Source organism: Anas acuta, chromosome 7, assembly GCF_963932015.1.
Source record: "Anas acuta chromosome 7, bAnaAcu1.1, whole genome shotgun sequence".
NCBI lineage: Eukaryota > Metazoa > Chordata > Aves > Anseriformes > Anatidae > Anas > Anas acuta.
Window position 1 is genome coordinate 1,343,432 of NC_088985.1, and position 25,430 is coordinate 1,368,861.

The following is a 25,430-nucleotide window of genomic DNA, read 5'->3' on the forward strand; positions in this document are numbered from 1 at the left end:
GAAACGGAAAAAGAACCGTTTGGAACGGCTGCCTGAAGGCCCCTGCGTGAAGCTCCGCCCAGCGAGGAACCAGCGAGCGGTGGGTCCCCGCCCCGGGGCCAGCCCCAAGCGGCGGCCCCGCTCCCTCCCGGCTCCCTCCCGGCCCCCTCCCGGCCCCCTCCCGCCCCGCCGTGCCCCGTCCTCACCCCGCGGCTCCGAGCGGCTCCCTCTCCCGCTCCCCAGCCCGAGCCCGAGCCCGCCGCGGGCCCCCGCCCGGAAGCCTCCACCGCCTCCCCACGGAAGCGCTGCCAGCGCCTGCGCGCTGCCCGGCCGGCCCCCATGGCGCTGCTTGGCCGCCCGCGGGAGCGGCCCCCGCCGCCCTGCCGGGCTCCGCCGCGGCCGCCCTTCTCCTTCGCCCCGCGCCGCCTGCGCCTGGGCCCGCAGCACCCGCTGCTGGAGGTGAGGCGGAGCGGGGCGGGGGCAGGGGGGAGCGGCGCGGCCGCGGGCAGCCCCCAGCTCGCCTCTCCTCTTGCAGGGCGGCGACGTGCAGAGGCACCTGTACCTGCGGGACGCCCTGACGGACCGGGCCGAGGAGGCAGAGAGACCCAGGTGCGGTGCTGGGGTTGCGGCAGCCGACAGGGACCCCAGCGAGCGGCGCCGCCACGATCCTAACTCCGTCGCGTCCTTCGGCTGGTTTTCGGATTGTTCGCGAAGAAGCCATCGCGTACCCCGAGCTGGCAGGGGCCCGCAAGGAGCACCGAGCCCAGCTCCTGGCTCCACGCAGCACCACCCAAACCCCAAATCCTGTGTCTGAGAGCTCCTTGACCTCCGGCAGCTCGGTGCTGTGTGCCCAGTCCCCGGGCAGCCTGTCCCAGTGCCCAACCACCTCTGGGTGCAGAACCCTTCCCTAACCCCCAGCCTGACCCTCCCCTGTCCCAGCTCCATGCCGTGCCCTCGGGTCCTGTCGCTGTCCCCAGAGAGCAGAGCTCAGCGCCTGCCCCTCCGCTCCCCTCGTGAGGGAGCTGCAGGCCGCAATTCTTCCTCTCCCCTTCCTTCTTAAAAAGGCCACAGTTAAATAAAATCTTCTAAAGAGATACACACACCTTATGTTAAGGCACTAATTTATATGTTGAGTATGGCTGTAACATACTGTTGATGTCCTAATTTCCTCATAGGGTGTCTGAATTCTGTTGTCACATCTCTGGGTGCTCCCAGGTCTTTGACACCCTGGAGGGCTACGAGCACCACTACAACACACTGCACAGGAACGTCTGCTCCTTCTGCAAGCGCTCCTTTCCTTCAGGGCATCTCTTGGATATCCACATCTTGGAGTGGCATGACTCACTTTTCCAGATAATGGCTGAGAAACAGAACATGGTGAGTCTTCCATTGGATGAGTCCCATGGAAGTGGCAGTTGCCCTGTGTGTGGCAGGTTGCTGGCAAGGCAGTGAGACTGAGAAAGCCACATTTTCTTTAACTTCTAGTTTTGCTCCATTCAGACATTATGAAGGAGGAGGGGAACCCACCAAAATGATCCTGCATCCCCCATAGGTTGCCTTTGCCAGTGATGTCTTTTTTTCCTGTCTTTCAGTACAAGTGCTTGGTAGAAGGCTGTACAGAGAAATTCAAGAGCAGCAAAGACAGAAAGGATCACTTGGTCACCATTCACCTTTATCCCGCTGACTTCCGATTTGGTAGACCAAAGAAAGTGAAAAGGTAACTGCTGAATTGCAATATCACAACGGCTTTCCCACATAGAGGTAGTGTTGTGCTTCTCTGCTGGTTTGCTCCCTTTCCAGAGTAAGCAAGTTAGACTCAGAAATTAAGTTTTTTTGCCTTATCTTAACGTTGAAGTGTGTCTTAGTTCTCTCATGCTTTCTTGAGTTTAAATGCAAAGTCCAATGTCTCTCTGCGTCACCTTTTGCATGTTTACTGCCTTATCTGCAACTCTTCGTGATATTCCACTCCCAAGAAGTGTGAGTAGAGCACAAGGAGCCTTTGTAAATATAGTGGATGGTTTTCTCAGCTGGCTTCTCATTTTGAGCGAGCGCTGCACTTACTACAGGGATTAATACAGGGACTGATACTGCTTAAAACCATCATCAGTGACCTGGATGATGGGATGAAGAGAAAATTCCTTTCCTTTCTGCCATGGGGGTGCAGCCATGTGATGGGTGCCCAAAGGGACAGGGAGCCTGGGTCTATGGAGTCTTTCAACACTTGCTTGGGTGACGTGCTCCAGTCATACAGTAGATCCTGTTTGAGGCAGAGGATTGGACTAAAGGCCTTCAGAGGTCCTGTCCAACGTCAGTTGGGAATCAAGCCTGTGAATAAGTTATGCTTTCTGGATAGAAGAATAAAACTTAGGGACTAAGCTGTATGCTATAATGCAGCAGTGCTAAATACTTTTGCTTAGCTCTCAAGCAGCTTTATGGCCTCTGTGGGTGTTTTGTGCAGCCAAATGTCTTTCATGCAATAACTCAAAGAAGTCTGACTTGACCTGCTTTATAACTTCATAGTGAAATACCTTTTGTTTCCTTTGCTCTGGGCTCACATGGCATCTGCTGAGAAAGGATACAAAATGTTGTCTCTGCAGTGGCACCAAGCACATGAGCTGTCCCATGCAGCAGGGTGCAAGTGTGCCAATGGATGTCAGCATGGAGACTTCGGAGCAATTCCAAGTGGACCCCATGGAAGTAGGGCCCAGTGAGAGAATGGAGATCCCTCAGCCTGCAGCCAGCCCCAGCCCCACAGTGCCAGAGAAACGACTCTATAAATCCAGGTCTGTACCACTTGCCTTCACAGGCAAAAATTTCCAGGGTTGGGACCGTACCATCTTAATTTCATACTGCAACACAGCTCAGGGTGTCTCTGTATCGACGATAAAAGAGGTAATGTTTCTATTTATTTTTAAAAGCCCTTTTTAGAAAACAGAAAAACATAAGGAATAAAAAGTGTGTGTATGCTGTGAAAGCCTTGTTAGCAAGTTGTTTCTGTTACTCTGCCAGCTGGTGATTTCTTCCCAGAGTACTGCAGAGTGGCATGGGTCTGAAGGTAATTCTGTTGCAGTCTAAGCCCTAAAGTATTCAAACAAGTTTCTGTCCTGCTTTGTAGCGCTTTCCCATCCTAGCTGACTCTGGGCCAAGCTGGTGTGTTTGGCTGCAGCTTTCTGGGCTCGTGGGACAAGGTATAAATAAAGTAGGTGAACACCCTACTTACCTTTTCCAAGGCCAGATCAGCATTGCTGTATTTTCTGGTTATTTTAGATAAAAGCATTACAGAAAATTGAATCTGAACAGCCTAATACTGCCTTGACTTTTGAAATCATCTTTATCACTTACTGTAAAATCTACACATAGTGGCAGCATGTGATGTGATCCAAAGGTCACAGAAGCAGCACTGCTCTTCCCAGCACCTGGATTACTGACGTATTAGTGACAGTGTTAATGGTCAGTATAGTTCAAGTATCCTTGAGCTATCTCAGCACCCATAGTTCCAGGTTTTCCTTATACTATTCCAGCTAGTGAAGGGATACCTTGTTCTGAGTTTGCTGCATCTGAGACAGGCTTGCAGTCTGGAAGAAGCGTGGTGTGCCCACAACTGTGCCAGAGTGCCACACAGGGACCTCAGCTCCCTCACACTTTCATTGGCATTTGCACTTCACTTTGTCTGTAAAATTATGCTGTTTCGCAACTCTGAGTTGTGAAACCATATCTGAAAGTGCTGACCAATATGCTACGGCCTACTGGGTCTGCTTTTGACAGTAGCATGTAATGGTCTATGTGACAGAAAACGGTTGCTTTACATGTACACAGGGGTAAGGTGATGCTAAGTGACTGACAGAGTGACATTTTAAACTGGACTGCTTTTTCAGGAGTAACAGGTTATAAGCAAGGAAGAAAAGCTGTCTTGAATTTGACATGATGCTCCTGGTCATAAGAGACTTTGCTGAAAGGCGTCACTTTTCCTGTTGCTTCTGCTTTTCGCAATCGTACACCTCCACAAAAACAAACACTCTAACTGCCCAGTGGCATATTACATTTTGTAACAGCTTGTGACTGCTTGTGAAGAGAGAGGAGAGCCCTCCAGCACATGAATGAAATGTGCAGAATAAATGGAAAAGAAGACAGTATTTCCCCCATATTTTGCTTTGTTGTCTGTGATACCTTGCTCTTCCCATCCTGTGTGCTGGAAATCATGCAAGACAAAAAACATCCCAGTGAGCCTTTGTGGGAGGTGGGGTGTTAAGGGATGGGCATGGGTGCTGGGAAATGGACTGGCTATAAGCATACTGAGAGCTTGTCCAGGGGAATCGGTGTGCAGCCAGACCTTTGCACTAGAAACCTGTGTCCTACAGAGCTCCTGCAGTGCTTACTCTGCTGGCAAAAGCTGAAATAAGTGTCTGTTTCTGCAAGACTTCCTAACACAGGCTGCAACTGAGCCCTGTGCTTCAAGTCTTACTCTGTGCAGCAGTCAGTTCTGCACTGGTATCAAATAAAGATCACTTAACTCATTTAACTCCAGCCTTGCATTCTTGGGCTAAGCCAGTTTCTCATTTTAAAGCATGACTGTTCCTGATAATTGAATGGTCACAGCAGGACCTCTGCTGATACATGAAAAGTGAAGATCTCACAAATGCGTGTTAACAGATGTCTCTCTTTCCAGGGTCCCATCCACAATTTGCTTTGGGCAAGGTGCCACCAGGGGATTCAAAGGCCCAAGGAAGAAAGTCTGAAGCACTAGAGATAATCACAAGATGAAAATGTACCATCTGCCACCACCAGCAAACATTATTGATGGTGCCGTGGCCATGCAGGAATATTTGCAGTCACATGCAAGGATCCACTCCCTTACAGGAAAGTGGAAAGAAGACAACAGGGGTTGTGCGGTTTGGGATGCATAAGTATCTCGGGAGGTACTTTGCTACGGTCCCTTTGTGTCTGCATACCTCATCCCTTGGAGAGGATTTCTGAGCAGAGCCATGTTTATATTCATCCTCCATGAGCCACAAAGCTCTCTTCTCTGATACCCCCAAAACCAAGCTACAGATAAATTTGTCTGCCTCTGTGCTGCCGAGTTGTTGTGTCTCGTCATCAGCAGGACTCCTCTGGGTAGTAGCAACTTTCTAGACATACCTTGCCTGATCTTGGTAAATGATTTTCTGAACTCCAGACAGACACAAGAATTGCACAGACTTAATCACTGCCAAAAATGCAGCAGGGGTAACACAGAGAAACATCCACTGTATGCCATCTTCTAGGAAGCCCTTCATCCTCCCAACCCCATCAGCTGGCCTGCTGGATGAGTATCACACTTCCCTACCAGCCCCTGCAGAACTGTGTTTGTATGGAGCAGTGCCTGAGAAGGGCTGTTGTTGGAGCGGCTTAGGGCTGCGCTGCTCCTGAGTGAAACCATGCATGCAGAAAAAAACATTATATTTGCCATACCTGTATCTTCTGCAATCTTGCCTTAAGTGTACTGAGCAGAGTATGTCTGAAAGCCCCTAGATAACAAGGCACAACACTTTCACAGTCTAGCTTACTTTTCGTCTGATGTTTTCTAGCAGCATTATTGAAAGATGATGGTGCAAACAGCCCTTCCGACAGCATATGGACATGGGGTGGGGTGGACTTCAGTTTCTTGTCACCAGTTATTAGCAAAAAGTTCCAGCCTGCACCAGTGGTGCAATGTGGAGGTGAGAGTAAAGGTGCTGTCTTGCAATGCAGGTGGAGCCAGAAAGGCAGAAGGAACCTTTGGCCTTTGCCCCAAATAACTCCAAAATCAATTGATGATGGAGATGATTTTTCCATCCATAAAGAAAAAAAATAATCACAGGAGGTTGCTGGTATGGCATTTATCCAAGAAGCTTAGGATCTGTAATTGCTTTTTTCCCTTTCTGCTCTCTAGAAGAAACAAAGGGCAAAAAAAAAGGCTTTGGAAATGCCTTGCAAATAGGAGCAGAGAGCAATTTTTAAAGGGACATAAGTGATTTCCTTGTGAGTTTTAAAATGTTTCATTATGATTAAAACAGCTGGTTTGTCCAGCTTTAATCCTTGCTCCTCAGCTACAGTGGTCCCTGGCCAACAAACCAACCGGAGCTGAGTAAAGTGGAGGGAAATGTGGAAAGGGAGGGCAGGGACAGAGTGAAGGCTGTGCAGAGGGAAGCACAGGTGCTGGTAGGGACAAGTGGGGTGGAGGATATTACATAAGGAGGGATGTCACCCCACATCTGGTGCCTGCCACCACCCACAACTTCAGCAGTGCAGCAAGCGCCATGCGCTGCCCTGGGACCTCCAGCAGCAGAGGCAGGCCATCAAAAAAAGCACGTCCCAAAGCAGGAAGCCCCTAATGAGATATTTCCATGCTGAGATAACTGAAAATGTTAAGTCTCTGAACCTGCAGGCTCAGGTGCGCTGAGGTATGAAGATCACACGGGAGAAACCAAGTCTGCTGCTCAGTGCTCCCCCTTGTATGTTTAGCTCTGAAGCTTCCACCTGGAAACATCTTCATTTTTCCCAGACTCTAAGTGTCTGAGTGTCCACCCTTGGTCTTAAAAAAGAAGTAAAAATCATAATCACAGACTCTGGGCTCACTGCTGCTTCTTTTTTGGGGAGATCAGCTTTTTGCAGAGTCCATGGGCCAGCCTTTCCTGGGTGGCTGGTGCCATTGAGAAAACTTTATTTCAAGCAAGGAAGTGAAGGGCATGTGGTGTGACCCCCACTTAGCTTTGGCATCCCTGGCATGTCTCTGGTGGCACATAACCCTGTGGCTGGTGGCTCTTGGAGCTTGCTCCTCCCTGGCAGTGCTGCTGCTGGGGATGCCAGGCCTCCAGGGCTGTCTCCAGTCACTGGAACTATCAGTGGACTTAGGATGTGGGTGGGCACCACCCTGAGGTCTTGCATCCTTCAACGACGGAGATCTTTCCAGCTCCCCCTACTTTGCCAGCCTGGGAACCCTGTGCTGCAGAAGACAGGACTCTTGAGGCCCCAGCTGCAGTTCAGGAGCAGCCAGCACAGGAAAGATCTGTCAGAGAGGGTCCAGAGGAAGCCACGAGGATGATCAAGAGGCTGGAACACCTCTTCTTGTGAAGACAGGCTGAGGGAGCTGGGATTGTTCAGCCTGGAGTAGAAAAGGCTCCAGAGAGACCTGATAGCAGCTTTCCAGTGCCTAAAGGGGGCTACAGGAAAGCTGGAGAGGGGCTCTTTGTCAGGGGATGTAGTGATAGCACAAGGGGGAATGGCTTTAAACTAAGCATAGGTTTAGGTTAGACATGAGGAAGAAATTCTTCACTGTGAGGGTGGCAAGACACTGTCCCAGGCTGCCCAGAGAAGCTGTGGATGCTCTATCCCAGCAGTGCCCAAGGCCAGGTTGGATGGGGCTTTGGGCAACCTTGGTGTAATAGGAGGTGCCCCTGTCCATGGCATGGGTTGGAACAGGATAGGCTTTAAGGTCCCTTCCAACCCAAACCATTCTGTGATTTTGTTCTATGAATCTTGGAGGTGCTGTCTCTGGCTCCAGCACTGCCCAAGTCCAGCACTGCAAGAAGAAGAGGTGGTTGAGCAGCTTTGGCTTGCTGCAGAGGTTTTATGCCCCAGAAAAGGAAAACAAAACAAAAACCCAACAAAGGAAAAGGCAGCCAGCTCTAGGCTGTTTCTCCTCACAGTTATTCTGCCTCATTCAGAAGCTGTACCTGAGGGTCAGAGCAGAGGACAAGCCCCAGACTCACCATTTCCACCCAATGCACTGAAATGACAGGATTGCCTGCTGCTCACCTGCTACTTGCCTACTGCTGGCACCCACCAGCACCATCCTGCTGCAACGGGTGGGAGGTGGCACCAAAATCCCATTGGGATTCAGGCACAAGGTGAGCAGAAAGCTTTGTCAGGTGTAGGAGATGCTGCTAAGGAAATGCGCACACTCTCACAGCCTCATGCACTGCTCCAGGCCCCAGCAGCTGCTAGCTTAACCATTACAGTGGCAGCAGTCCTGGTAGTGCTATAGCCACTGAAGCCACGCGCAGCACTTGGAATAACACGGTCAAAATGCAGCGTGTCCACCATCACCTCCCTGGGGCTTTGGGTGCGAGCCACATAACACAGGCCCACACGGACGGACCATCTCAATGTCCTGCTGGCGGCCAATTCCTTTCTTAAAACACCGACGACCCCCTTCTGTACTGCTCACCCGCCTGCGTACACAGCCCAGTAGTGCACGGCAGGGTGCAGCTGCAGTTGTGCATGGTGAAGTGCACGTGTCCCAGTGCATGGCAGGGTGGAGGTGCAGCGGTGCAGGGCAGGGTGCACTGGCACTGCTTCCCCACGGAGCACCAGGCGACACGTGGCTGCACCGCACCTGAGGATAAAGTGCAGGGCAAAGGCCAGGCGTGGGCAGAGGCAGCCATGGCTCTGTGCAGCACGGCCGTCCTGCTGGGCACCGCTCTCCTCCTGCTGGCCCATGGGGGCACCCAGGTGAGCTTGAGCCTCTGTGGCGCAAGGAACCCTGATGCGAGGAGCCACTGCCCTCATGCATGCCCCCCTCTCTCCTGCAGGTTCTCGGTGGCCCCGTTGGGGAGGATGCAGACATGGAGCTGGATGAGGTGAAGGAAATGTAAGAAATATCATGGCACCGCTGTTCAGGGGGGTGGTGGAGGATCTGGCTGGGAAAAGCAGCAAGGCAAAACAACACCCCCAAGCATAAGACACCTCAGGGGGAATGCATTGCTCTTGCTACATGTGATTTACCTGCCCTGCTGTCCTACATGCTGCCTCTGCTCTCCCTTCCAGCCTCCTGGGTCGAAGAGCGGTGGAGCCACCAGAGCAAGGTGAATGGGCCAAGGATGCTGGAGCAAGTAACATGGTCTGCCCTGGCAGCGCCCAGGCCCTCTGCCACCGCCTTGGCCACTTACAACCTCTGTTCCCCCCTGCAGGGTCACCCCAAGTCCAGGTGGGACCGGAGGAGGACCGCGACTACCTCTACCACTCCGTAGTGGAGGCCGAGGCCGAGGAGCCTGCTGACCTCGGGAAACCCCTGGTTCTGTCCATGGAGGTGCAGAATGGCCCTGAGGAGGACCGCGACCACCTCTACCATGGCTGAGTAGAACTGTGGCCCTGCCTGGGCTGCAGATGAGAGGCTCTGCCCCCCCCAGGCCCCCCAGTAAAACCTCTCCGCACTCCTTATCCTGGTTTTCTCCTTGTTTCTGCCAGGAGCACAGTTCTACAGTTCTGTACTATCTGGGGGTGTTTAAGGAAAGGTTGGATGTGGTACTTAGGGACATGTGGCTTTAGTGGGTAATATTGGTGGTAGCGGGACAGCTGGATCAGATGATTGTGGAGGTCTTTTCCAACCGTAATGATCCTATGATTCTGTACCACAGCGCAGCCCCAAAATTCTCAGCTTTGGGGAACTTCGACAGGCTGGGGGGGGGGCTCAGCCCATCACCCCGGTGCAGTGTGGGGATCTCAGCAAACCCCAACACTTCCCAGCTTGGGCGGACCCCTGCGGGGCTACCAGCAAGGACACCAATGCTGTGGCAGCACCAGGAAAGCCTTTTAATAGTGATGTTGAACTCCCTGACAGGGAGCGCCTTGCCCAGCACAGAGGTAATTGGGGTGATGTGGTGCTGGGGGTGGGGTGTACACCCAGCTGAGGCACACAGGTGACAAATGGCAGCCGACACCTGTGCCATCGCAGCTCAGCTGTCAGTGAAGTTTGCTTTGCGCTTTTCCACAAACGCCGTCATCCCTTCCTTGCGGTCATCCTGGTGGAAGAGTAGAGGCTGGAGTGGGGGAGGCCGTGGGCCTGCTCCACCCGCACAACGCACCCAGGGCTGGCCCTACACTCACGGTGGCAAAGGTGGCATAGAAGAGACGCTTCTCTGTCCTGTTCCCTTCCGCCAGTGTTGTCTCGAAGGCTGGGACAGGGGGAGAAGATGGGGACACCGTGCAGGCAGCACCTCCCACGGTGCTCCCTACCCCTAAAAACCCATACCAGCATTGACAGATTCCTTTGCCATAGCCACCACCAGCTTGGAGTTGCTGGCGATCTTCTCAGCACAGCTGATGGCCGCGTCCAGCAGCTTGTCCACGGGGAAGACCTTGCTGACGAGACCTAGGGGACAAGCAGGGAGCTGGCAGCAGGGCTGGGGGGGGTGTTGCCGTGATGCTGGCCTCGCTCACATCCCTACCTGCTGCCTTGGCCTCCGCTGCTGAGATCCGCTCCCCAGTGAGCACCATCTCCATGGCCAGCGACTTCCCCACCGCCCTGGTTAGCCTCTGCGTCCCACCAGCACCTGGGGAAGGGGTGATGGGCACAGCGGGAGGGGACCCCCAGCTGTCCCTGCCCTGCTGAGGGAGCTGCGCCACCCACACTCACCTGGGATTGTCCCCAGCAGGATTTCAGGCTGCCCGAACTGTGCCGTCTCCCCAGCGTAGATGATGTCGCACATCATGGCCAGCTCACACCCGCCGCCCAGCTGGCCACACAGCGGGGTTAGCACGGGCGTGGGGCACGCGGCACAGGGCACGCAGGGACACGGGGACACTCACGGCATAGCCGTTGACAGCAGCGATGGTGGGTTTGCGGACGGTGGCCACCCGGTCCCAGCCAGCCAGGAAAGCGCCGCCGTAGCACTGCTGGAAGCTTTTGCCCTGCATCTCCTTGATGTCCGCGCCGGCTGCAATGGGAGCAGGGGTGCTCGTGGCACGGGGACTCCACGGCAGGCAGGGCGGGGAGGCGGGCGGCCGCGGTGCTACCTGCGAAGGCCTTGTCGCTGCCGGTGATGACGATGGCGCCCACCTGCGCGTCGGCCTCGAAGGCGTCGAGCGCCCGCCGCAGCTCCGCCATCAGCCCCTCGCAGAGGGCGTTCAGCGCCTGCGGCCGCTGCAGCCGGATCAGGCCCACGCTGCCCTTGCTCCCCGCCTTCTGCACCTGCAGGAACTGGAAGGGGGGCCCTGCCCGCGGCCCGGCAGCCGGTCACGCCGCCGCCAGCCGCAGCCCCGCGCCCCCCGCGTCCCCCCGCTCCCACCGCCGCCATTTCAGGGCGACCTTCGCCGGGCGCGGCGCCCTCTGCCCCGAGGGGCGCTCCCGCCGCCCGGAGCCCCGCTCACCGGCGCTGCTGCAGCCCCGCGCTGACAGCAGGACGGGGACGGGGACGCGCAGGCGGCGGCAGGAGGCTGCGGGGCGCAGGAGCGCGCGCACGGCGGCGGCCATGGCTGCGGAGCGCGGGGGCGCGGCCACGCTCCCCGCCCCCGCGGAGCGCCCATTGGCCGGCGCGGCCCCGCCCCGCGCCGCGCCGCGCGTGGGCGCGCACCGGCCCCGCGCAGCCCCGCTCCCTCCCGCGGCACGGACCGGAGGGGAACCGGCGGCGGGCCCTGTCCCGGTGAGCGCGCGGCCGAGGCGCGGGAGGGAAGGAGCGGGGAGCGCGCGCGCGCGACCGCGGGCGCGATTCGGGCACGGGCACGCGGCCGGCGCGGCGCTGCCCACGGGCTCCTCTCGGCGCTGAGCGCGAACCCGCGGGCGGGCGCGCCGGAGGGGCACGGGAGCACACGGGGCTGTGCCACATGTGTGTGAGCCCGTGCGTGCACGCGCACGCACGTGCAAGGCTCGGCGGGGCGCGCGCGTGCAGCCCGTGCACTGCCGCACGTGCTGTGCGCGCGCACCCTGCGAGCGTCGCATGAGCGAGGGCAGGCGTGCAGCCCCGGCACGCTCCGCAGGCGCTCGCATGCCCGCCACGCACCCATGCGGCCCAGGTCGTGCGGGATGAGGCGGCGCCTGGCGTGGTGCTGGTCGCTGATGCTGCTCACCGCCACCCTCTGCGATGTGGCCGCCGGCAAGGGCGGGCGCGGGGGTGCGCGGGGCTCCGCGCGGGGCAGGGCGAGGGGGGCTGCCCGCAGCCGGCCCAGGGCCCTGCCCCGCTACGGTGGGGCCCTGCGGGTTGCGGCGGCGGCGGCTGCTGGCGGGGCGGCAGCAGGGGCTGCGCTGCAGCAAGGCCGGCTGGGCGGTGGGCCTGACGACGGCATCGAGTATCGCGAGGGCAATGCGACAGCCGGCGCGTGGACCTCGGTGGCCCCGGGCTGGGTGGCCTGGGGTCAGGTTGGCTCTTGGCTCTGCCCGCTCGCTGCCCTCCTGCACCGCTTGGTGGCCTGATCCTGCTCATCCCCCAGCGAGGACCAGACGTGCCCCCCGCTGTGGGCCCGGACCCCACAGAGCCCCGGGCTCATGGCCTGCCTGCGCCAATGTTAAGCCCCACCACCTCAGACGCCCCTGTCTGTACCACACCTTCGCACGTGGGATTCTCGATGGTTTGACAGTGACAACGCAGCAATAAAGCCAGGCAGAAAGTACACGCGACTGGCTGCAGCCCAGGCACCGAATACGGGATGGGTGGCACAAGCTGAGTGCCCTGGGGCAGCTGAAGCCCCTGTTCCAGGGCCGCAGTGGTTTCATCTGGGGCTGGAGGTTGTGACTGCAGTGTTTGGTTTCTGCTCGAGGCACCCACTTCCCCCAGTCCTTGCAGGGTGGCCACAGCCGTCACTGAGGCACCTCATCCCCCATAGCAACGCTACAGGGCAAGGCCCATGGCACAGCCAACCCCCTCACCCCCAAGACACATGAGTTCCAGCAAGGCACAGATCAGCAAGAACCACTTTAATCATCCCCCCATGCTACCAGGGCCTGCTTCCCTGCTGCTGCTGAGATCTCTGCACCCCTTGGTGAGCCCACGCTGACCCCATCCCTCAGTCCAGCATCACCCTGCCCAGGCGTCCGGCACGGAAGGCACGCAGGAACTCGTAAGCAGCAGCTGAGTAGTTGAGCATCGTCACGTTGACATTCCCTGGAGAAGGAGGCAGCTAATGTGAAAGAAGGTGCCAGAGGCTGGTGCAAGCACTCAGCAGAGTCCACAGCCCTACAACCCCCCAAAACCCAAGGACACACAAGACTCCCGAGACCACAGAATGCCCCACACTCCTCACCTGTTCCTGTGAGCACCTTTACCTTCTGCGTCTTGCCCAGGATGAGCGCCACATGCTTCAGCACATGCCCAATGTCGTCACTGGCCTCAGGCAGCCCATAGTGCTGCACGTACCTGCCAGAAGGACGTGGCTGCCACCTAGCCCAGGTGGTGCCTCCAGCTTCTCCCTGTCTCCACACCATGCTCACCCAAATTGCTGCTGCCTGTTCAGTGTATATAGCAGGTAGTCAGCCATGATGTCCTCCCCGACCAGGTGGTCACGGATAGCTCCTGGAAGAGAGGGCAAGTCCCGGCACCTTCAGCCTGCCTCAGCTCTGCGCTACGGCAGCCCCACTCCCAGCCCTGTCACCTCTCCCTGCACCCATGCATCACCTGTGGACACTAGGCCAGACACAAAGCCCTCAAGTGTTGGCTGCGGACAGTGGCGCTGCTCTGCCCAGTGGCCAGCGCCAGCTCAGGCCCTGAATGCATCTTACCACACAGTGCCAGCTTCATGCCCGTCTCCACGTCCCCCAGCTTCGGGGGCAGCACTCCAGGAGTGTCCACCAGGTACATAAGGGGCGTCTCGCAGACCTGCAGTGGGACAGTGGGGCTGTTATACAGGCAGGGACATGTGGTCCAGTAATTAGCAACACAGGCTCAGGCAGGGGTGGTGACACCACTAACAAGCTGAGCTCTTCATTGGAGTCTTGATGCAAAGTAACGGGGTACCTTGACAGGCTTCTGAGGACATGCAAGCTCTCAGGCCCTTCTCCAAGGCCAGTACCCACCCAGCTGGCAGGGAGAAAAGGAACAGTACCTGAATTCTGGTCAGCACTGCCTTGGTGACACCCGGCTCACCACCGACTGCGGTGGCTTTTCCTTTGGGGAAAGGAGAGAGTGAGGGAAACAAGTGACGTGCCTCGGCACGGCTATGCCAGTGGCTCCTTCCTGCGCCAGAGAAATACCCTTTCTGAGGTGCAGCCTCCGCAGTGAGTTGATGAGTGACGACTTGCCCACGTTGGGCACACCGATCACCATGATGTTGTACTCAGCATTCTGGAAGGAAGGGGGATACGTGCAGGCAGAAGCTTGTTACCAGCCAGCTACACCTCAGCAGCCATACAGAAGCAGCCCAGTGTTTGCCAGCACTTCCAGGCATGCAGCACCCTCTCCTCAGCAGGAGAGGGAGGTGCCTGCAGCCCTGGTTCCCTGGTCACCCGCTTGTTGGTGGGGCACTGAGACCGCAGGCCCAGAGTGATACTGCACACATGCTTGCAGTCTCATCTCTTCTCACCTCGGCCCTGTCGTAGCGGGGACTGCTGCTGATGAGCTTGGCAACCAGGGGGACAATCTGCAGGGAAGCAGGGAGAAGGGCTCTCACTTGGGGCCAAGGAGAGGATGGGGCACCTTGGCCAACTGGAGCCAGCCTTGGAGATGTGGAATACCGTGGGCCAGTGATGCTGGTCACCAGGCATGCTACTACGTGTCACCTCCCCACAGCACGGCATAGCGAGGAGCCACACTGGGGTTGCTGTCCCCGTTACCTTCTTGACATTGCTGTCCCGCTGGCAATCAGCAAAGACAACGTGCGGACATCCCTGCTGCTTCAGCTGCTCCAGGACTTTCTGTGGAAGCAGAGGCACTTCTGGCACTGTCCTGCAGTGGCCCCACAGGACCCCGGCCAGCTCCAGCACCCCTCGTGCTCACCGGCTGCTGGCGAGGGTCGGCCAGGTCCATCTTGTTCAGAACCAGGACGTGTGGGCGGATGCCCAGTGCCTCCTGCAGCATGGGGTTACGGCCTGACAGCGGGATGTGCTCGCTGCTAAGGTGAACAACCGTGTGCTGGCAGCGGGGGCAGATACTGGGGAAAACAGAAGGGCTGGGGGGGGGGGGGTCTGGGGGCTAATTTAGGGGTTACAGGGCTTGTACGGGGGGGGTGGGAGGGGGGGGGGCAGGTTAAGGGACTTGGGCCAGGGCACCAGGAGGCGATGGGACACGGTGCTGGTGTCAACGCGGGGCGAGGTGCCGGGAGGGTGGCGTGGCGGAGGATATGCGAGCGTCGTGCACCTCGACCAGGCAGTCTGCGCGCCGCAGGGAGCCCCGCATCTGCCGCAGCCCTGGAACGCAGCGCCGGGTGCTGAGCGGCGGGGCGCCCGCCGAGGGGCTCGCCCGCCGCCGGGCCCTCACCTTTGGCCATGTGCCCGGGGAACCAGGAGGCCACGTCGCGACCGCCGAAGTCGAAACGAGCCCGGAAGGTGCCGGGCCCCCAGCCAGGCCCGCCCGCGGCGGCGGCGGCGGCCGCTCGCAGCGCTCCCGCCCGCCCCGGCATGGCGGCGCCAGCGGCAGCGGGCGCGGAAGGGAGGAGCGGGCGGCGGGGGGCGGGATCGCGACCGGGGCCGGGCCTCGCCTCTCCCCGCCCCGCGCCGTTCCGAGAGCCATGGCGACACCGCGCCCTGCAGCGCCTGCGGCGGGGGGCGAAGCCTCGGCGGCGGGGCCGGGAGGGGCCCGAGGGGCGCCCCCCGCGGTCCCCGCCGCCCCCCAGCCGCCCGCCGCCACCCCCCAGCCGCCCGCCCCGCAGCCCGCCCCGCAGCCCGCCCCGCAGCCCGGCCCGGCCACGGCGACGGCGACGGCCCCGCTGGACGACGTGCGCTTCATGATCGCCAGCACCAACTGGTACTAGCGGCGCTGCGGGCCCCGCGGGCGGCCACCCCCCCCCCGGCGGCGCCGGGTTCAATAAAGGAGGCTCGGATCGCTGCGGCAAGGCGGGTTTATTGCGGCTCGGCGGCTCGCGGGAGCCGGTTGAGGCGCTCGGCCTCCCGCCAGCCCGACAGCAGCGCCCCGTGCGTGGTGGAGTAGAAGGTGCGGTGGGTGGCCTCGCCGGCGAAGAGGAGCTGCAGCGGCTGCGGGGAGGTGGGCGGGGGGAGGTGAGCTCCCGGGGGGGGGGGGGGGGGTTCCCCTGAAACAGCTCCCCCAGGACCCAAAGGCCTCCCGTCCCCGGGGTCCGGCGTGGGGGGGGGTGCTGTGCGGAGAGCAGGAGGCGGGCACCTCTGTGCGCCGCAGGCACTGTGGCAGAGGCCCAGGAGGAATACTGCGTGGCCTGAGGGTGCTGGGGAGCGGGCGAGGGGGAGCTGCACATCCCCAAAGTGTATGGGAGTGTATGGGAATGGGGTACCCCCCTCATCCCTGAAGCTTGGCGGGAGGACTCTAGCGTCGTAGACTCCTGAACAGAGCAGAAGCCATCTCCCTGTCCTTCTTGGGGTACCCTGTTCCCACCTGTGGCCACCCATCCCCGCGCATCTGCCCAGTCAGAAGAACAGCACCAGGGCGGCTGTCCCATGGGTCCCATCCACCCGCCATTTCCCAGCATAATTACCCTGGGGTCTGATGCGTCCTCAGGCAGAGGCTGGGCCAGCGCATCAATGTCATCCCCTGAACTGCCAACAGCCACGTAGCTGTAGGAGCCCCGGGTGTAGGGTGCACTGTGCCACTGGGACCGGAGAATGCTCCGGGGAGCAGGCAGGCTTGGGTTCCCTACACACACGGGGACAAAGCTGAGACCTGTCCTCCCATCACCACTCTGGGTGTTGGGAGAGTCCCCCAGCTTTCTGCCTAAGCAGCCTGGGAGCTCTTGCATGGAGATTTAGGGGATCTTCCATCTCTGAAGGCAGTCACCCTTGCCCCACTGGGCAGCAGTGGGTAGGGGAGCAGGTACCTGTCAGCTTGCGGAGAATGCTGGTCATGGTGCGGAGAACCTCTGCATCACTTAGCGTCTCCATGTACTCCGCCTCCTTCCCAGCAATGAAGCCACAGAGGACGTGCCCAAGCCTGGGGGAGGGAGAGGAGGGCACCTGTCAGGATGGAAGGCGATGGGGCTGGTTCCGCGCAGGCAAGAGCCCTCTCTGCCCTGGGAACACCACCGTTCCCACTGTGCTGCAGCCAGAGGTGACAGCAGCTCTGTGAAGGCTTGACGCCACAGACAGGACCAAGATGCTCATTCACGTTGTGCTGAAGGTGCCCAAACACAGCACTGCCTGCCAGCACCGCAGAGATGCCACAGCGTGGGGCTGAAGCGCCTAGCCACATACTGCTCTGGTGGCTGGAGGACCACAAAGCCGATGAGCTTCTTGAACCAGCTGGCTTCCAGGTCAGTGCTGGGCTCTGCAAGGGGTGACTCGTCCTCCCACACCACTTCCAAGAGCTGCTGCTCGGGCTCCCAGAAGGGTTGCTCAAACTCCAGGAAGATCTTATTGTTGGTGCCGAAGCCCAGGCGGCGAATGGCCTCGGCTTTCCACGTGGGCAGGGGGGGCTGGAAAAAGTCGTGATGGTGTTCTTTGAGGAAACCTACAGAGAAAAGATCAGGCAGCTCCTTCCACTGCAATCCAGGTGCTCACTGAGCCTGGGGTGGCAGTGGGGCTCAGCAGGGTGATGCAGCATCCAGGGAAGGGGATAGGGCCGCAGTACTTGGGTTTGGGATACTTTATCCTCATGGTCCATGGGAAGGGGAGGCTGGGAAGGGGCTCAGGCCAATCCTGCCCATATTCAGCGTTGCCAGCCAGAAGCAGCGCACAGGAACATCCCCTCGTGGTGTGGGGCAGGGACTGGGTGCCAAGGGATGGGCCGGGCAGGGAATTGGTGGTCTCACCCAGTGGGACGGTGATGATGACGTGGTCAGCAAGAAAGGAGTCACCGTCCTCACACTCCACCCGGACAGGGAAGATCCTCGCCACATCCCCCTTCTCACAGAAGGACCCCTGCCACTGGATGGTTTTCACTGGCTTGTTGAGCAGGACGGTGCCCTCAGGCAGAGCTGCGAGCATGCGGTCGGGCAGGCTGCTGTAGCCGCTGTGGGAGAGGATGACAGCCGGGATGCCTGCCTGCCCCACTTGGTCACCCTGTGTGGGACCCCACCAGGAGCTCCCCTCTGCTCCCTGCCCTACACTTACCCTGGGAAGGTGCAGTCAAGGCCGGGTAGCGAGGTGTACTCCCCAAAGGACCCCAGGGCCACCAGGTCCATGCTGTGGGTGCCGCTGATGCAGCACTCCAGCTTGAGACAGGTGCTGAGGATGGCCAGCCGGAGCCTCTTGCTGTCCTCATTCTCATCCCAGGTGGGGGCCAGCCGGGCGAGCTCTGCCCGCAGGAACTGCCCCACGCTGGCAGCAGGCAGCTCCTTGGCGCGGAGGAAGGCCTGGGCCGAGCCCAGCAGCTCAGAGAAGAGGGCTCGGGTGCTGCTCACCAGCTCGGGGCTCAGCACCTTCCCCGAGCTGCCGTAGGTGACACAGGGCAGCAGCGGGTGCCCCCCGGCCTCCACCCTCTGGTTCTCCTCCTCGGCAGCGCCGGGCCCCAGCAGGCCGTAGCAGGAGGCCAGGCGAAAGACGGGGTTCCCCTCCGAGGGCCCGTGGATCCAGTGCGCGCCCAGCTCCGCCAGCCCCGAGGCTGCAGGAGGGGGACGGGCTCACCGCGGGGCTCCCGAGCTCGGAGCCCCCCCCCCCTCCACCCCTCCGCCCCGCTCCCTACCGAAGGGGTGGCTCCAGATGCGGCCCCCGGCGCGGCTCCCCGCCTCCAGCAGCCGCACAGCGCCGGGGCCCTGCAGCCGCTGCGCCGCCCCCAGCGCCGCCAGCCCCGCGCCCACCACCAGCACCCGCCGCCCGCCGCCGGCCTCCATGGGGCCCGCGCCGCTTCCGGGGCCACCCCGGATCTGCGTGGCCGTGGGGAGCTGCGGCAGCGCCACAGCCCCGGCTCGTGTTCGCTTATTTATTTATATTTATTTTGTTTTTCTGTATGTGCGGGTATGGGTTTTGCAGCACGCAGCAGGGTGGGGGCGTGCAGAGCAGGAGCAGGCGGCTTGGCGGTGGCACCGCTGGCAGCTGGCCCCATGTTCCCCGCATCCACCCCGAGCCCCCTGTGGCGGCTGAGGAAGGCTTGGCTCCATCCATCTCCTCTCTGCCACAGACAGGGGCTGCTCCCGGCCCCCAGCCTCCCCGTGTCCAGATGCAACTGGCCTGCTGAGCCAGGTCCTGCTCTACCGGGACCTCTCCATCAGGGCCAGGATGTGGCTGTAGAGGCGCGCGGGGGCATCCAAACCCCAGATGAAGTCCCAGTGGTTCCAGTCAGCAATGTGCACGTAGGAGACGACGTGGGCAATGCGGGGCAGCAGCAGGTGCACGTCCCTCCAGTCGGCTGCCCAGTCCTCACCTCCTGACCACACTGCAGTGGGCACGGTCATCTTCTCCAGCTGGTAGGAGGGAGGTGTCTCCTGGAGAGACACAGACACGTCTGAGAACCCCCACAAGCTAACCCAGCCCTGCAACACCTGGGACAGACTCGGTGTGAAGCTGGCAGCGGTTTTGGATGGGGACATCCTGGGGGATGAACGCAGGGGGGCTTCCCCGGCCCCCGCCCCTGCCACCTGTCCACCTCCCTCCTCCCAACACCAGCGCTGCAGCCTCCTCCTACCTGGTGGTATATGGCTTGGTTTTCACTACCATAGTCAAAGGCTTTGAAGTCTCCTGAGGTCATCACCTGGGAGGAGAGGACCAAATTGCAGTGAGATGCGCAGTGGGGCCCCTGAGTGCAGCTGCAAAAGTCCTGCATCTCAAAGCCTCCTTGAGGGACTCCTTTGCAAGAGGGTGCTTGGTGTTTCACAGTGGGGTAGCATCCCCACAGAACCGGACCTTCCTCTTGTACAGGGGTGGTGATTTGACCTCCTGTGTCCAAGTTCACAAAGCAATGGGTTGCACATGATTTGGTGCTACCCTTGCACCTGTGTGACCCTTCTCGCCAGCAGTGTTTTGTGTGCAGGGTGCTGCGAGAGAACTTTGTGTTGGTGACTTTACTTTCACACACTCAGTGTCCTTCTGCTCTCTTTCAGAGAACCTACCTGGGCCCAGTGTATCATGTTTTTGACAGATGTCCTGTCAGGATAGTGGGCTGTGTATACATCCAGCCGGGTCTACAGGGAAAAACATTCAAGATATCATTCCTTGCAAATAGTTAGGAACAAAGACAACAGTTGCCAGACAATGCATTTTCCAAAACAGCCACTGCTGAGTTGTGCTGCCTATAGACTTGGTTCAGGTTCAGAAATGTAATTTCCATTAAAAATCAATTGCTCTGGCACGGCTGTGGTGCTTCCTTGCACTGCCAGGAGGTGCAGCATGTCTCCTGGGGACAAGCAGTGCAAGTGCAGAAAGCTTGTGGACTTCTCCTTTTGGGGTGGCAGCAAGAGGGGTACAGAGGCACACATACCATGTTGAGGTTCTTCTCATTGTAGCCTCCCAGCAGGAACAACAGGGTGGCACAGGGCTTGTGCAAGACTGGGTGCCTGCATAGATCAGGAAGAAATCTCCAGAGCTTCCTCATTCGCAGTGAGGCATCCGTTTGGCCCAGCAAGAGCTGGGGAAACAAAGGGCAAAGATAACTGCTTGCATTTCTCTTTCTGCACCCACCCCTCAGCCTGTCTCCCGCAACCCAGCTGGCCAGAGCCCTGCAGTGTCCCCACGAGCTGTCCTGTGAGGGGATGTGCTGCACAGGGTGCCTGTGAGAGCAAAACCTGCTTCCCTCTACCCTCCACCCTGCTGGGATGTGTGCAGGTCACTGAACATTGTGTTGCCTGTGTGCTGGTGGAAGGCACGCTGGGGAAATCGATGTTCTTGCCTCTTCTCTTTCACTCCACCTCTCTGGTGGGTTGAAAGCACTGGATTTGTTTCTCACTGTCACTAAAATTGAGCTCAGGGGAGTAGAGTAGGGACCAATCTCATACCTGAAATATCTTGAATTGTCTGTCAAGCAGGAATGACATTTTCATGATTGGACTTTTGGCGTGCGTAATTATCACTGCAGGAGCCAGGGCAAAAAACATTTTGATTTTCTGAGCCAGTTCTGGCATGGATGAAAATGCTATGAATGCTGAGAAAACAGAAAAACACTATGAGACTTGTTGGTCTTTGTTCTCTCTTATGTCCTCCCATACATGTGGTGGCCTAGCTGGTAAAAAAAAACAACAACAATGCGTGTTTCATCAGAAAGCACAAACTGTGACCTCCATGCAAAATGACTCTGTGTTTGGTGTGGAACATTGCAATTCGATTTTCTGGGCTGAAATTTGATTTTCAGGAGCTTACTGAGGTCACCAAGAAATTTTCCTACTGCTCTGGAGCATGCTGGTCCTTGCAGTTCTCTTTTATAGAAAGCACTGCTGCTGAGGGATTCCTCACTGCAAGAGACCTTCTGGACATTGCCTTCGTGTGCCTGCTCGGCTGTCCACAAAGATGGGACCTTTCTAGAATTTCTGCTCACATATAGAAAAATTATTGTTTTCAAGGTGGTACGGGCCCTGCTGTGGAGAGAAAGGTGGTGTCCAACCCTTTCTAACACACCAATAGTGGCACCCTGAGAGTAGCCCACGTAATATATCTGCTTCTGGCCAGTCTTCCGCAGAACAAAGTTGATCATTGCTGGGAGGTCGTACATAGCCATTTCATGGAAACTGCAATACAGGAATAGCATGTCAGTTACAAGGTACATATACAGAAGGCTTTGATATCTGAGGGTAATTTTCCAGTAGAAAATTCTCATGGCCAAGAAGAGCTCTGTGGTGGGTGGAACTACATGAGGTCCAAAGGCATCTCTCCTGCCATGGCCTCATCGTTCCTTGAAGAGGCTTAGTCCTCCCATAACTGTAGTTGGGAAACTGTGCAGACCCCAGCCAGCAGTGCAACACAGCATTTCAGGTGCAACACATGACAGCTCTGCAGACCCACAACTGGCTCTGCAGGTCAGGGTGCCAGCACCTGCTCTGCTTCTCAAGAATTCCTGCCCATGTGTCTTTTAGAGTGATATGGTGAAATGCAGACCTACGTTATTAGCTTGTCTACTGCAAGCTGATGTCTCCACAGGGTGGAGACCTACAGAGGCTGCAGCACCCCACTGCCTGGAGATGCTGGCACCATATCACAAGCTGGGTTTGCACAGGTATCTCCAGCCTTCCTGCCTCCAGCTTCCACTGGGAGGTCTGGGGGAGGCCATGTCTGGGACTATATGCTCTGACTTGCCTGCATGGAGGCACCCACCTCTGCCCAGAGGTTGGTGACAGATGGGAAAGTTTGCCAGCTTTTGTAATCCACTCCAGCCTACCTGAAATCCCAGAATTCAACCTGATCAATGGAAAGATGCTGGTGTCTCTGGGACCAGCGTGTTCCCCGACTGTTTCCCAGCCAGACGTCATAGCCAGAGTCTGCTAGTATGAAGCCAAGGCTGTTGTTAGACAGATTTTCAACCCAGTTGCTGCCTTCACCAAGTAGCCCATGCTGAAGAAACACAACTGGTTTGGGGCCTGGATTTGAAAGAGAAACAGCATGTTTCATTGAAACAGAATCCCCCTACTTAACCCAAATTCAGGCTAAGAAAGCCTCCATGTTGCATGGTCAGACAACATGCAATGCATGTTGTTATGACGTCTTGAGAAGACGAAGCCTGGAGTAAGACATCAGATCAGGGACATTAGGAAATCTCTGCTGTAGTTGTCTTGTGGCTATTATCCTGGTTGTCTCAAGCTGGAGAGCTGCTGTTGTCTCTCCCAAGTCCTTCTGGTCCAACATGCCCATCCCCTCAGTGCCGTGGCCACGGGCAGCTCACAGCAACCATGTAAAAGCTCAGGCCTACAGGCCTGTCCCCAGGATAGTACAGATTCCAAAGTCACGGATTTAGGAGGAAAAAGTAAAACTAAATTATCCCAAGATATGTCTGCACCCTCTGAGCCTTGAAGCCAAGTTGCTGCTTGATAAAAAAGGTTTCCATGCTGCACCCATTTGCTGGCTGGCAAAACCTCGGCTGCAAATTGGAGAAGTGCCATGGATTTAGTATTTTAGCTTTAACAGCGTATACTCCCTTAGCTGGATAAATTTCATCCGTTCACACAGATCTCAGGTAGCTGATCAGTGGGTTATGCCTTTTTTTTTGCTGGCTTCCTTGCCAAACAGAACCATACCTCCATTTCCAGGCTTTTCTCTCCCATGAGGAATTCTGTTCAGGATGACATAGTAACCATCACGAGTCAGGACTTCATACTCCTCGCTGGGGTACCCTTTGTAGCAGATCATTTGGCTCTGAGAAAACAAAAAACAAGGTGGAAAAACCAATCAAATGTTTGAAAATACCAAACGCTGATGTCTGCAAGGGATGAGGAGGCACGGGCAGTGTCTGAGCAGGAGTGGGGCTGCTCAGGGTCAGGAGACAGCATGGCCCAGCTGCAACATGCAGCACGTGTCTTTGGATTCCTCCAAAAGTGAGGGCTGAAAGCAAAAGGGCTTACTGGCTACTGATACTAGCAGCAAAACATGTCATGTCACGCTCTGAGCCAGCTGGCGGGGCAGATAAGATCGTGGGCATATCCATCCTGCAGAGCTGGGCTGACTGGAAGTGCCTCTTGCGGCAACAGGACAAGCTCCGTAGGATTTTTCACAGGATTCATGTGGCTCTGCCAAAGCTTTATCTATGCTGAAAATTCAACAGATTGGGACATTTCAGTCCAGTGAAATCAAGCCTACAGATTGCCACGCTTGCATTTTCAAATGGTTGCTGGAAGAGGCTGATTTCAGCAATTTCATTGCCAAACTCCTGAGTCCATCTAAAGGTGCAGCCTCCTGGATCTGCAGTGCTGGCCCAGCTGGGAGTGGGGCCAGCAGGGGTCTGGATGCAAAGCCCTGCCCTGGTGCCTCCACCCCCAGACTGGTGTGCTGGTGAGCCTGTGCCTGGTGCAGCACCACCGTCGCTGGCTCCGTTTTAGGCTCACTTGTGGGGCTTTTAATTCCTGGCTGAGCTCCAGCCTCATTAAGGGGAATGGGAGAATGCCAAGCTGTTTGAACAAGGAGAAGAGGAGTGTGCAAAACTTTCTACCCTCAAGGAAGAAATCTGATCCAATCCACATTGTGATTACTGCCTCCTCTAACTGACCTGCTTATAATTGCACTCAGTGCTGGGAGGAAAAAGATTCATTCAGGAAGCAGGGCTTGTTAATGGTGTTTTTGAGGCAGCATAATACTACTCAGCTGTACAAACCCAGCACACACAGCTACACAAGCCCTCTCCACACACACCCTCCATCCCTCTGCAATCCTCTTTCCCCTAGCTACATATCTGCAAACCTTCAGACAGAGAGGAAATTCAGGCTTCTCCTGAACTTACAATATTCATGATTGTCTCAGGATTTGCACCCTTTGTGTGCTCCATGACATCTTCTGAGTTGGCAACTGCTTGTGTCAAAAACAAAGTTGCAATGAACAACCACATCTTGCACCTGTGTAAAATATTATTATTATATTATTGTTATTCATTAATAACTGTATACCTGTAGATCACAAATGACAGGCTGTGCTGGGGAAGAAAAGGGGATTCCCATCTCCATGTTTCATTTAGATTCCCTGCAGGGCTCTCCATGCTTCTCCACACAGGCTGGATCGGGAACTGGGCAAGACCCATTTGAAGTTTTAATCATAAAAAGATGATATAATGCAAGTACTAGGGTGATGGAAAATACCATTGGGCCAATTGTCACATGGAGGGAATTAATCCTAAATAAGAATTTGAACTACGAAAGAAACACATATCTATACTTTTGCTGTGTCTTTACTGCTTAGCTTTTGCACACGGAAGCCACCAAGGGTCCCATGAACTGAAACTACTAGAGACTTGTGGAAAGACTATTTATTAAATAAGTGTTGCCTGAATAAAAAAAAAAAAATAAAATAAAAATGAAGGTTTTTGATCACCTTAGAATCTCTTGCCCTGAACAAAGATATATTCGTAACACAGTTAATATTATATGTGATTTCTAATGCTTCACCAGTCTATTAAAAGTTTGAGTGTAACTTCTACTTAGTCACATGAGCTGCAAGTCTGTTTTCTCAAATCACCAGCCATCTGTTTTCTCTCTACCTTCCTTCATCCTCCTCCCAGTGGGTCTCCCACACCATGAGACATATCTGCCCTCTGAAATAGTCCCAGTGTTCACAATAACTCTCTCTATGTTAATACCTAGAGATAAGTTACTGAAAAAAAAAAAAAAACCAAAAAAAAAAAAAAAAAAAAAAACACATTCAACGCTTTTTCACCCTTAGGATAGCTCCAACACAAATCTGAATTACAGTAAAATACATTACCAGGCAGAGCGCACTGTCGTATCTGATCAGGCTGGTGGTGGGAATGGTGGCAGCTCTATCAACACCAGCATTAAAAGGAGTGTGTTGTGTCAGAGCCCTGCTACGTTGGCACCACGCTGGACCACATCATGTGTCCTCCAATTAAGGGATGTGAGCATGGGTCATATCTTTGATAACTTCCTCCACTTGGTCTTGTGGTCATAACTCTCAGGCTTGCAACGGATTACGTTTTCAGAAGCAGCTGAGGTGACGCAGTAAGGAATTTCAGCTATGGAATTTCATCTTAAGCTGATGATAGCCACAGTAAAAAACATCCAAATATTTCATTTCGAAAAGGTCATTT

The 25,430-nt window shown here is 56.7% G+C and overlaps 7 protein-coding genes across 13 annotated transcripts in view; 2 read left to right on the forward strand and 5 right to left on the reverse strand.

Annotated features, from left to right (window-relative positions):
- Positions 1-318, reverse strand: part of TUBGCP2 (tubulin gamma complex component 2) — a 29,444-nt gene extending 29,126 nt beyond the window's left edge. For all 3 annotated transcript variants that reach the window (XR_011098171.1, XM_068687782.1, XM_068687780.1), the window contains exon 1: positions 186-318. The gene's annotated coding sequence lies outside the window, so the exon portion shown is untranslated. The remainder of the gene's footprint in view (positions 1-185) is intronic.
- On the forward strand, positions 203-6,561 carry ZNF511 (zinc finger protein 511). The gene is made up of 6 exons (XM_068687818.1): positions 203-438; positions 515-588; positions 1,155-1,356; positions 1,572-1,696; positions 2,577-2,762; positions 4,646-6,561. The coding sequence occupies exons 1-6, from the start codon at positions 319-321 to the stop codon at positions 4,713-4,715; spliced, it is 777 nt and encodes a 258-aa protein (XP_068543919.1). The 5' UTR covers positions 203-318; the 3' UTR covers positions 4,716-6,561.
- Positions 6,562-9,505: 2,944 nt separating this feature from the next.
- ECHS1 (enoyl-CoA hydratase, short chain 1) lies at positions 9,506-11,220 on the reverse strand. Its single transcript, XM_068687816.1, has 8 exons — positions 11,086-11,220; positions 10,732-10,929; positions 10,525-10,652; positions 10,352-10,451; positions 10,164-10,268; positions 9,968-10,087; positions 9,823-9,890; positions 9,506-9,737 (listed from the first exon to the last, which is right to left on the reverse strand). Exons 1-8 carry the CDS (start codon positions 11,186-11,188, stop codon positions 9,672-9,674), a joined length of 888 nt encoding a protein of 295 aa, XP_068543917.1. The 5' UTR covers positions 11,189-11,220; the 3' UTR covers positions 9,506-9,671.
- Positions 11,187-25,430, forward strand: part of LOC137859132 (lipase member M-like) — a 51,675-nt gene continuing 37,431 nt past the window's right edge. For 2 of the 4 annotated variants that reach the window (XM_068687807.1, XM_068687805.1), the window contains exon 1: positions 11,286-11,357. Coding sequence is in view for 1 of the 4 variants with exons in the window: in XM_068687804.1 (XP_068543905.1) it covers positions 11,187-11,357 (171 nt within the window). In the remaining 3 variants the exon portion in view is untranslated. Of the gene's footprint in view, positions 11,358-25,430 lie in introns of all 4 variants that reach the window. The other 2 variants (XM_068687804.1, XM_068687806.1) reach the window with 2 other exon arrangements.
- Positions 12,611-15,275, reverse strand: MTG1 (mitochondrial ribosome associated GTPase 1). 2 transcript variants are annotated; one of them, XM_068687810.1, is made up of 11 exons: positions 15,120-15,275; positions 14,983-15,049; positions 14,640-14,742; positions 14,477-14,557; positions 14,227-14,283; positions 13,898-13,988; positions 13,750-13,811; positions 13,427-13,523; positions 13,139-13,220; positions 12,952-13,064; positions 12,611-12,812 (listed from the first exon to the last, which is right to left on the reverse strand). In XM_068687810.1, the coding sequence occupies exons 1-11, from the start codon at positions 15,259-15,261 to the stop codon at positions 12,715-12,717; spliced, it is 993 nt and encodes a 330-aa protein (XP_068543911.1). In that variant the 5' UTR covers positions 15,262-15,275; the 3' UTR covers positions 12,611-12,714. The 2 variants fall into 2 exon arrangements, with proteins under 2 accessions (XP_068543911.1, XP_068543910.1); XM_068687809.1 differs by having other exon boundaries at positions 12,611-13,064.
- Positions 15,684-18,623, reverse strand: PAOX (polyamine oxidase). The gene is made up of 7 exons (XM_068687803.1): positions 18,447-18,623; positions 17,876-18,365; positions 17,575-17,774; positions 17,018-17,273; positions 16,645-16,757; positions 16,306-16,463; positions 15,684-15,832 (listed from the first exon to the last, which is right to left on the reverse strand). The coding sequence occupies exons 1-7, from the start codon at positions 18,592-18,594 to the stop codon at positions 15,701-15,703; spliced, it is 1,497 nt and encodes a 498-aa protein (XP_068543904.1). The 5' UTR covers positions 18,595-18,623; the 3' UTR covers positions 15,684-15,700.
- On the reverse strand, positions 18,756-24,218 carry LOC137859138 (lipase member M-like). Its single transcript, XM_068687819.1, has 9 exons — positions 24,114-24,218; positions 22,918-23,035; positions 22,065-22,263; positions 21,308-21,417; positions 20,692-20,837; positions 20,178-20,324; positions 19,810-19,881; positions 19,386-19,451; positions 18,756-19,185 (listed from the first exon to the last, which is right to left on the reverse strand). The coding sequence occupies exons 1-9, from the start codon at positions 24,216-24,218 to the stop codon at positions 18,952-18,954; spliced, it is 1,197 nt and encodes a 398-aa protein (XP_068543920.1). The 3' UTR covers positions 18,756-18,951.

What these genes read in the sequence shown, in the direction of transcription:
- MTG1 (XM_068687809.1), bottom strand. Translation starts at nt 15,261, where the DNA reads ATGCCGGGGCGGGCGGGAGCGCTGCGAGCGGCCGCCGCCGCCGCCGCG. An exon ending in CCGACCCTCGCCAGCAGCCG is followed by an intron (nt 14,558 to 14,639) that starts GTGAGCACGAGG and finishes CTGCTTCCACAG; the next exon opens with AAAGTCCTGGAGCAGCTGAA. An exon ending in CATGAAGCTGGCACTGTGTG is followed by an intron (nt 13,221 to 13,426) that starts GTAAGATGCATT and finishes CCTCTCTTCCAG; the next exon opens with GAGCTATCCGTGACCACCTG.
- ZNF511 (XM_068687818.1), top strand. Translation starts at nt 319, where the DNA reads ATGGCGCTGCTTGGCCGCCCGCGGGAGCGGCCCCCGCCGCCCTGCCGG. An exon ending in GAGGAGGCAGAGAGACCCAG is followed by an intron (nt 589 to 1,154) that starts GTGCGGTGCTGG and finishes ATTTCCTCATAG; the next exon opens with GGTGTCTGAATTCTGTTGTC. An exon ending in AAACGACTCTATAAATCCAG is followed by an intron (nt 2,763 to 4,645) that starts GTCTGTACCACT and finishes CTCTCTTTCCAG; the next exon opens with GGTCCCATCCACAATTTGCT.
- PAOX (XM_068687803.1), bottom strand. Translation starts at nt 18,594, where the DNA reads ATGGAGGCCGGCGGCGGGCGGCGGGTGCTGGTGGTGGGCGCGGGGCTG. An exon ending in CATCATCACCGTCCCACTGG is followed by an intron (nt 17,274 to 17,574) that starts GTGAGACCACCA and finishes TTTTCTCTGTAG; the next exon opens with GTTTCCTCAAAGAACACCAT. An exon ending in CATTCTCCGCAAGCTGACAG is followed by an intron (nt 16,464 to 16,644) that starts GTACCTGCTCCC and finishes CCGTGTGTGTAG; the next exon opens with GGAACCCAAGCCTGCCTGCT.
- LOC137859138 (XM_068687819.1), bottom strand. Translation starts at nt 24,218, where the DNA reads ATGTGGTTGTTCATTGCAACTTTGTTTTTGACACAAGCAGTTGCCAAC. An exon ending in ATGAGAAGAACCTCAACATG is followed by an intron (nt 19,882 to 20,177) that starts GTATGTGTGCCT and finishes TTTTCCCTGTAG; the next exon opens with ACCCGGCTGGATGTATACAC. An exon ending in ACCAAGCCATATACCACCAG is followed by an intron (nt 19,186 to 19,385) that starts GTAGGAGGAGGC and finishes GTGTCTCTCCAG; the next exon opens with GAGACACCTCCCTCCTACCA.
- ECHS1 (XM_068687816.1), bottom strand. Translation starts at nt 11,188, where the DNA reads ATGGCCGCCGCCGTGCGCGCGCTCCTGCGCCCCGCAGCCTCCTGCCGC. An exon ending in CAGCGACAAGGCCTTCGCAG is followed by an intron (nt 10,653 to 10,731) that starts GTAGCACCGCGG and finishes CTCCCATTGCAG; the next exon opens with CCGGCGCGGACATCAAGGAG. An exon ending in TCTATGCCACCTTTGCCACC is followed by an intron (nt 9,738 to 9,822) that starts GTGAGTGTAGGG and finishes CTCTTCCACCAG; the next exon opens with GATGACCGCAAGGAAGGGAT.